The sequence below is a fragment of the Micromesistius poutassou genome (assembly GCF_964030765.1).
Source record: "Micromesistius poutassou genome assembly, chromosome: 11".
Classification (NCBI taxonomy): domain Eukaryota; kingdom Metazoa; phylum Chordata; class Actinopteri; order Gadiformes; family Gadidae; genus Micromesistius; species Micromesistius poutassou.
Window position 1 is genome coordinate 13042896 of NC_140281.1, and position 9904 is coordinate 13052799.

At 42.7% G+C, this 9904-nt stretch overlaps 1 protein-coding gene and 1 long non-coding RNA gene across 2 annotated transcripts; one reads left to right on the top strand and one right to left on the bottom strand.

Annotated features, from left to right (window-relative positions):
* The first annotated feature begins 841 nt into the window (after window positions 1-841).
* Window positions 842-2502, top strand: LOC311355372. The gene is made up of 3 exons (XR_014637428.1): window positions 842-1060; window positions 1972-2100; window positions 2292-2502. It is a non-coding gene; the product is annotated as an uncharacterized lncRNA (long non-coding RNA).
* Window positions 2503-6673: 4171 nt separating this feature from the next.
* Window positions 6674-9543, bottom strand: LOC311355421 (uncharacterized protein; the record flags this gene model as incomplete). The annotated part of the gene is made up of 3 exons (XM_084475189.1): window positions 9506-9543; window positions 7459-7832; window positions 6674-7349 (listed from the first exon to the last, which is right to left on the bottom strand). Exon 3 carries the CDS (start codon window positions 7112-7114, stop codon window positions 6674-6676), a length of 441 nt encoding a protein of 146 aa, XP_084331315.1. The 5' UTR covers window positions 7115-7349; window positions 7459-7832; window positions 9506-9543.
* Window positions 9544-9904: the final 361 nt, after the last annotated feature.

Sequence of the window (9904 nt, forward strand, 5' to 3'; positions counted from 1 at the left end):
CGCCAGTAATGTAATGCATTACTGAACTGGGCCCCGTTTCCGGAAAGCATCGTTAGCCTAACGACGTCGTTAACACCGTCGTACGATCATCGCAGAATTTTCGGACCGTTTCCCGAAAGCATCGTTACGTAACGACGTCGTTAAAACCCTCGTAGCTAACGACGCCTACAGGGGTACTCGTTAAGCACTAGGATGCATCGTTACTATAGCCTCAGTGGAGTCACCAGCTGGACATTCCGTGTATTGGATGTGTTTTATTAAAACACGTCATCCAATACCACTGATTATCCAGCTGGCGCTATTTCGCAATAGCCCAAAAACAGTGGTTCCCGCATATATATTACTCGTAGACTACTGTTAGATTTAAACAGCAAAGACAGAGACATGTTAGAAGTCAACACAAATATAATTTATTGCAGCAATTTAAAATTCCAAAAATAAATGTACCGATGAAACGCCACGTCACAAGGCACCCTATCACAAGGCATATAATAAAATCAAATGATTCCGTTGCTTGTGTGGGAGGTCGCTTGCGAGCGGCACTTGCTGAATCCGTGTATCATTCGTTCATTCGTTTTTTCAAAATAAAACCAAAAATAAGAAAACGAAAAAACAATTCCTTTTCTCAGTATTCGTTTCCTAAACTAAAATGAAAAAACGGATAACGACTCGTTTTTTTCAGTTTTCGATTTTATGCTCAAATGAATAATGGAAAAAACGGATAACGAGCGTTTCCCGTTTCATGTTTTATCCCATTTTGATCTGAAACAAGTTCAATGAGCCGGAAGCGAAGCGGAAGTGACCGTCTCTGTCTCTGTCTGTACTGCGAGGGCGCGCAAAACAAAAATAATGGCAGGACTTGAGGATCATGCAGATATAATTGGACAGCTTTTTGAGGATGGTAAAACGCATGCCGAGATTTCTACCACGCTGCAGCAGTTCGGTGTTCAGAGGTGCTCGGAAATGTCGGTGAGAAGATTCTGTGCTCAACACCAACTCAGGCGTAAAAGACGTGTCAGACGCAGAACTGGAAACTGCTGTCCTGTCATCAATAGATAAGGTAAGTGCTCGCATTTTAACACGTAGCGTACAAACTAAAACTATACGCTTTTCACATTAATTATATTTTTGGAAATGGTGTTTTGATCGTGATCGCCTATAGGCTACTGTTAGACAGTAGGTTCAAAAGCACATTGGGTGGCCACTGCCATTGACATCCCACCAGTCCGACAGCCTCTAATTGTCTAAATGGCAACACTTAGCCTAATTTGCTGTCAAACGTCTGATCATTCCGACAATTGTTGCCTCCTATGATCAGAATGACGGTATTTTTTCTTCCTTTTTTAAACATTCGTGCCTTTCCGACAATCAAGTTATGTAGTCCCTGTCTGCGCTCTGCTGCGTAATTACGCACAACCAAATGTATGCATTCCTCTATCAGCATGTTTTGAAGAAGCTGTTGAGTAACGCAATTCGGTGGTGAATGATAAATAATAACTAATAATATAATACATTTTATTTATAAGCGCTTTTACAAATGCTCAAAGACACTTTACACTTTAAAAATGATGTTGAATCCATCTTGGTGCAAAGTTTAGTTTTATAAATTAATAACAGAAAAAAAAATCCCCCACTTACTGTTCTAATTGGGACAAAAGTGCTACGAAATGTAGCCTATTGATTACTACACACTGGGCCTTTGTATTTCCAGGCGAGGATGAGTGCCCTCTTTTTGAAATAAAAACATGGTCACCCTATTAAACACACTGTGCCTAATTCCTGTGAATATATTTGACCTTGTCATGTGTGTAATTTGTAAAAGGTAGTTAGGCTATACCTATGTCAAGTTTCACAAAAGTCACGACAGTTTTTGTCGACTTGTTGACTTTTAATGTAAACCTTAAATTAGTATTAAGTCTTAGTTACAAGGCTACGCAAATTATTTAATTTAACCCTTTTTTGTCTTGACAGACAGGTCCAACTTATGGACGAAAGTTCATGACAGGATACCTGTCATCTGTGGGAGTTAAAGCAGGTGAAGCACGAGTGGGAAGGATTCTCAGAGAGGTTCACCAGCCATATAATGAGCTGCGCCGCCAGGTGAGTCACCTACATTAATTGTATTTGTGAGCAAAAAGATGATTTTTGAAATTAGTGACCTCATGAAAAGTTTAATTTAGACTTACAGTATATTATCAGTACATGCATGTATTAGGTTTGTGAATAATTAGAATATTTTAGCAGATTTAATGTTAATGCACTTTTCATGGATTGCATTGTAATTGTTTTAGGGAGCGCGTAATCTAAATCCAGTTCCTTACCATGCGGAATACATGGGCCACAAACTCCACCTTGATCAGAATGAGAAGCTGGGAATGTTTGGAGTGACACATGTCTTGGCTATTGATGGTTTCAGCAGCAAAATTGTTGCTGAATCCACAATGCCAGTGAAGAACAATCTTGTTATTTATGAGGAAGTTTACAGGCAAGTAGTCAAGGTTAAAAATCTGAATTTATCATATCCACATTCATGTATCCATATCATTTGCACAATTCTCTATTACAGGAAAGCAGTTGCCAACAATGGAATGTGGGACCAAATCAGAGTCGATCATGGCAGGGAGTTTTATTTGACCCTGTACATGCAAGAGAAGCTGTCTCAACACAGACATAACATCAGTAGGCTTCCTTACATGCAGACAACTTCTTCAAGGGTAAATTTTGTCCTACTGATTACATATAAAGATAATAATTAAAATTGTATTTATTTATTTATGAAAGGGGGGCCATGCACAAATACATAAATCTCAAATGAGAGAAAATGATTTATGCCAGATTTAGCTATGATTAGCTATTTCGCTCCTTTACATCTGCAGTCCCTGGGCAGGTACAGTACAGATTTAAAAGCAAGGGCTTCACATGGCATCATAACAACATCCTCTGCCCTTAGACCCTCACATTGACTGAGGAAAAACTCCATAGAAACCCTTTTAACAGGGAAAACCAGGAGAAACCTCAGGGTGAGCAACAGAGGAGGGATCCCTCACCCAGGACGGACAGACGGGACATAGATGTTGTTACAGACAAGAAAACAGTTTACAACAGAGAATGTGAGAAACATGGAAATGTTAACGACAGCTGAAGGAGGAAGCTTCTGGTAGGCAAGGGAGGCAGGGAGAGCAGACCAGCTTAATGGGAGGACTGGATGGCAGACTGGTTCATAGGAACAGGCCAGTTTAACAGCCGGGGAAAAGGGGGGGGGGGTTGCAGAGATGGAGCTCCGGTGGATCTGTGGAAACACAGAGAGAGTGAGAGACACCAAGGCCAAACTACAAAGTGCAACAGACAATTGACAGTTCAAAATGAGCTGAGAGGAGAAGAGAGGAGGAGAGGAGAAGAGAGGAGGAGAGGAGGAGAGGAGAGGAGAGGAGAGGAGATGAGAAGAGAGGAGAAGAGAGGAGGAGAGGAGAGGATTACATCATCAAAATCATAAATGCCTTCCTACTTTACATTTTCAGATGGGTTTTTAAGAGGTTATTCATCATGCTTGATAATGCCTAAATAATCTCTGAAAAATAAAATAAAAATCTTTGGAATTAAATAATGATTGGAAAATCAACATATAACATTAGTCCCAATCAGAACAGTAAAGTGGGGGAATTTTTTTTATGTTATTTATAAAATTTTGTACTGAGATGGATTACATAAACTATAACCATCAGATAATTAACGTTATTACTACCATTTTTGAAGTCTAAGTTATGCTACTGGATCTCAAGCAGTGAGCAGTAACTTTATTAATATATAGCCTATAATATAATATAAGCAATGTGAAAGAACGCGACTTCACTCTTCGTGTTGTTATGAGTGACTGTGACTTTTATTTTGAAGGGTGTTTGTTGTACACTCCCGGATAAGACGTATGCATGGATGTACAGTAGTATGAAGTTTGCCCCGGGAAACTTGTTGTTGCTGGTTATGTTCGAGCAGTCAGTGTGGAAAATAAAGTCATGGTGGAACCTGAAACAGTTACCAACGTGCAGTTTGAATAAAAATCCAGCAATCGTTTCTGTTTTGGCTGAGTGCGCTAGCTAACGTTACCACCACGAGTGTTGTTTTAAACGAACGTTAGATAAATAAATAAAAAATAAAAAAACATACCTGGAAAATGACACTTATCTTCTCCGTGGTCATGTCGTCAGGCCTCAACGTGACCCTCTTGTCGGCCTTGAAGAGGACATAAATGTCCATTTTCCACGCTTTTCCAATTATCTTCTGGTAACGTCAGAGAATTGACTGGCTCTGCTAACGTTAGCTTTGCTCCAGGCCACTTCCGGGTGACGGTAATTTCTGGTGTAGGTACCAAATGCTTGCAACATGAAACGGGAAACGCTCGTTATCCGTTTTTTCCATTATTCATTTGAGCATAAAATCGAAAACTGAAAAAAACGAGTCGTTATCCGTTTTTTCATTTTAGTTTAGGAAACGAATACTGAGAAAAGGAATTGTTTTTTCGTTTTCTTATTTTTGGTTTTATTTTGAAAAACGAATGAACGAATGATACACGGATTTTGCTGTCTCCCTCTGATTTTAATTCAACCATCGTGGTTAAAATGTCCTCATATTGATCAATGACAGAAGACTGTATATGAATCATGCTGAAACCAGCGGGTGTCGGATAATTTCTGCAGGCGTTTTTTTGTTGCGATTGTTTGACATAGAGCACTGTAGGCGCGTCGGTGAGGCTGTGATGAAGTTCACTATTTATTGGACCGTGTCTAGACAGTTACGAACTCCCTGACCTTAGTGGAGTGCACAATCGCCAAGTTGAGAGCGTGGTTTTCTGTACGTAGACTGCTGCGGGAAACTGTGCTGCGATGCGTGCCATTCCCGCTTACATTGCCCGCACCATCATACCCCCTGCCCAACAATATGGGCAGGAATCGATCTAGACCAGCAACAGCAATAGCCATGTCAATGCCTCTGCGTTTGAATGATAATGAATGAATGGAACGTTGCATTTTTAATGTTGACTCCAAAGTTTCTAGAGAGTGCGCGGCGCGTCAATCACTGAATGAATGACAATGAATGAAACGGAATGCAGGAATCAGAGAAAGTCTGCCCTCTTTGCGGCGCAAAGCATGTTTCAGAAATCAGCACATTTAAATAAATGCTATAGGCCTAGTTGTCACACAGACACATGATATTTTTTATTTTTTTAATATGGAATTATTTCAGGGGAGAAAATGCCGTGAAACAATGTACGCACGGTGCGTTCGGGATTAGGACTGATATAGCATATGTCGGCCTAGACCTTATAAATTGTGTTTTAATATTTGTAGCATTCATCTTAGTCTATTCTTTTCGTAGGCTTCTCTGCTGTTGGCCTTGATGGGGAGATATTTTTTTGCTGCCACAAAATATAGTTTAATCCAACAACATTCCTGCGTCTCCCCCTCCTACGGAGCCCATTTCAGCACCGTGTCAGTAGACAGCTACAATCCTACGACGTCGTAAGAGCAGAGCACGCGCGTTCATGTTAAGATGAGTTTCGGGAAACGCTCCCCTAAAATTAACGATGCTGCGTGAGATCCATCGTACGATGGATCGTACGAGCGTGGATCCATCGTTATCGGGAAACGGGGCCCTGGTCGTAGGAGACCATTCGGGAACCATGCCTATGTAGGTAAACAAATGATACGTCTAAACGTAGGAGTCTTTGTAGCGTGTTAAGACTGGACGTTATCAGGAAACCGGGCCCAAAGCTCTTCTGACTGCGCAGATTCCACAAGATGGATCATATCTGAAGCTGACTGGTTCCACGTTGCTTAGCAAAGTAAACATTCGTTGAAAAACACAGAACATAAGGCATGTCAAATGTAAGTAACAATTAATATACCTTTCCCATATCTGACCCAACTCTTGTCTCTGGGACTTGCTGGTGGTTGACTGGTGTGCATTTACAGTTATGGTCAACATTATGACAGCCTCTAAACTCACTTCAGGAAAGATATAAGACTATACAAGCTATAGTTATAGTAGGCACAGTTTAGTTTAGTGAGTTGAAGAGATTACTTCCAACGTGAATGATTCCTCTGCTTGGTCCTCCATTCAAGAACTTGATTAGCAGAATATAACCACAAGGTGTTGCAGTAGACTGTTTTATAGGCCTATTACAAGAATAAGCAGACTGTAAAGCACTGAAAACTACCAGCTTATATCAGAGGCACAATGGTAGTCTCCTATACTATATTCAATCTCCAAGTTGGAACTTGCAAACGCACAGCATGAAAGTAAATGAGAGACCAAAGTCTATAGGCTTGACAGATTTACAAGCCAAAAACTTTTATTTGAACAGAGGTTGAGCAGACTCATAAGGTAAAACATTAACAATTGGTTCCTTTGACAGCCACTTATCAATATCAATTTTGGTTAACTCGCCTTGACTTTACACTTGACTTAACATCATGGAAGTAAATAAACCAACCCACTTAGAAGACCATGAAGAAACATCTCCACATTTATTCTGAACCTGCCTTCCATTCATCTTTGAGGTTTCTGCTACTGCAGTGTTTCAACCAGTTGTGTGTTGTGTTGTGTGTGTTCATATAAACCAACAGAATTCAGGCTGACAAGACCAACAGCTTAGCTCTGTAGCGGTAACCGTGTCGCTCTACTGCTTGCGTTTCCCTTTCCTCTGTTTGACGGTAAAGAGGTTTTCGTCTGCGGGGTACATGTCTGTGCCGCCGCCTTTAGATGACCTCTTCTTCCTCCCGCCGGCCCTCTTCCCCTTCTCCTTCCCCGCCCCACGGCCGCCGTACAGCTGCTGCGGGGTGTAGGACTCGCGCTTGAAGGGCGACGTGCGCGGCTCCGTCGCCGCCGCTCCCCAGTTCAGCCGGTTGGGGTTCTTCTTGTTCCTGCTCTTCTTCGCCGCCTTCTCTTCCCCGCCCCGGAAGCACTCCTCCTCATAGAACGTGCGTTTCTGTGGTGTGGCGGCGCCGGCGGTGGTGGTGGAGGAGGAGGAGGGCAGAGCCTTGGTGGCGGGGACGTCACGCTTGGGCTTCCACTGGTTGGCGGCGCCGCTGACGGGCGTCGGCTTCAGCTTGGCGGACATCTTGGTCTTGAAGACGACGGCCGGCCAGCGGGGCGTGGGTGTGGGTGGGGGTGGAGCTGGAGCCGGGCGTGGGGACCCTGGCGGAGGAGGGACGGGTGTTGGCGTTCTCCTGCTGCCGGTGGTGGTTCTTCTTCTTGTAGTCGTGGTAGTGGCTGGTCCTCTGCCCCTTCTTCGGTGGTCCCGGGGCGGTGGGGGGGTTTGGGTGTGGTGCCGAGCAGGCCGGCTTCCTCAAGTTCTGGACGGGGGGGAATAGTAAATAAAATCACAACGTTATTCAGTGGCATTCTGAAACTAGTGGGGTCAGGGTGCTGTGTGTCAGAGGAGAAGAGAGAGACAGAGCTTACCTTTGACCTTCCACTTCACCCTGTGCTCCCTCTGGTTGAAGTTGACGGGAGTGTCATAGTGATTGATGAAGGGCATGCTGGGGTAGGTCCCATTACACATCCGACGCTGTGTACATGCCTGAGACACACACAAACACCTAATACTGATCTTGCAAAAAGGGCACACGCTCGCTATATTTTTTGATAATATTCATCTTTAGATCATAAATTTGATTCATTATTTGCTTTGGAGAAAATGAAGAAAGGGAGAGCAGGGTAAAGAGATAGAGGGAGGGACAAGAGGAGAGGATGCTGCGGTGCAAACTGAAGCGGCGACTCACGTGGCCAAAGTGGCCCTTTCTGGAGCAGTTGTAGTAGTAGGCGGGCGTCCTGCCCTGGTCCAGGGGAGAGAGACAGAGAGCAGGGGAGAGAGACAGAGAGCAGGGGAGAGAGACAGAGAGCAGGGGAGAGAGACAGAGTGCAGGGGAGAGAGAAGACGCACATGAATAATCACAACAAAAAAAAAGGAAAGCCTATCAGAACGACACCACACTGCCTGTCAGAACACCCCTCCAGCGTCAGCGTGTTTAAAAGTGACATGTTATACCACTAGGTGTGAATGCGATTAGCCGTTGCAAGCAGTTTGAACAAGTGGGCGTGTCCACCTAGATGTGCGCTGGATAGATCAGTCTACCATCGTACATCTAGGTGCACACACCCACTTGTGATTTTAAAAAAACGGCTCTTAAGGGCTAATCCCACTCCCACCTGGTGGTATAATATGTCACCTTTAAGAGCAGGACGCTGGGAGTCCCACAGCAGGTTAGCCCTCTGCCGCTGTCACCCGATAGCCTCCATTAATATTTCACATCAATGACATCGTGTGACGAACATCTGCTTTCTGAAAAAAAGGCCTACTAGTAAACTAGGCCTAGGCTATTCACATGAAATAAAACAAAACATTGAGACCATTCCACAAAGCACACTGGGTAATAACAAATTCAACCCAATGGACTTGTGGTAAAACCACTCGTGGTCTCCACAAGTAACTGTAAACTGTTGTAAATTGCAACTTACGTAACTTAGGGACTGTTGGTTATTTATCCCGGAGGGATTTGGACCTCTGATCACTTTATGCATAACCCCCCCCCCCGGCGATATAATTTTATTTTGACATGACCCTGCAATCGACCCTGCATGACATTTTCATATATATTTTGGAGTTGCCCCTCTGTAGATCCTATTTCGACCAACATTCACAGCATCCTGGAAACTTTTCAACCAAATAAAATCATAAATAAAAATAAATGAATGTTCACCCACCAACCCATGGCCCATTTATTGTGTGAGAGCAGAAGCCAGCGTGCGAGTTCTCGGAGTAGATGCCCCGCAGCCCCCCTCTTTTCCCCTTTCTTGTAGCCTGTCGCTAAATAAAAACAGTCCTTGTTAGAGGGCCCCCCTTTATTTTCTATGGATTATCACATTGAAGAAACCCTTGGTGTCTAGAAGTCCTCTGGTCAGTATTCTACCCATAGAGATACCCATTGTAAGGTTCTATTTTTGTGTCTCTTGGGTTTTATTACTTGTAATTGCAATGTTTACTTGTGTCAGTTTTAAACGGCTACAATTATTAGTTATTAAATTATTTATATCCATATTTATTATTCTTTTACTACTGCATGAGACCATCATTACTGCCTTAAGGATGCCCATGGAATAGGAATAAATTTGTCTTCAAGTACTTGGTCAACACACTACAGTCTTTGCAACAACTTCTACAAAAGTTTTTACTGCCATCTTTAGGTAGCAATAACTGAAAGAAGTACTCATTACATTTCCATGCATAATTTTCATACCTGATATGCAGTTTTTGAAAGTCACCCTGCACTCTCCACACATATCCAGAGTGTACATTTTGTAAAAGTCTGCCCTGTATTGTGCCGAGAACATGGTCCAGTTTGCAACACCTGTTGCAACACCTGTTGTTACAACAATTTTGAGAATAAGATGATTTCTCAAATTGATTTAACATGGAAAACATGCAGTATGCAACCAGTATAGCTATGACCGTTTTTGTAATCTTACTGTCAAGCCACAGAAAATGCACTTTTCTCTTGAAGTATTCCCTCTCCACCACTTCTCTGAAGCAGGAAGGCACCAGGGACAGTGTCATTAGAGCTCTGTCTCCATCATGAAGAACGACCTCAGCAAAGATGATCTCCAACAGGCAAGATGGCAACTGAAACAAATAAGATTCTTCTATTGAATACATCATCTCCAGTTAGTATTAAGCCAAACAGCATTAATAGAAATACTGAAAGCATGAGCACTGAATGTATTCAATAAATATTATATTCCCCCAAAAAAGAAACACATGCAAACAAACAAAATCTAAAATAAATTATTAATAAATAAAAGACCTGCTCAATACATGTTGCCAACTCCTGCTCCTGCTCTCTTCCATGTG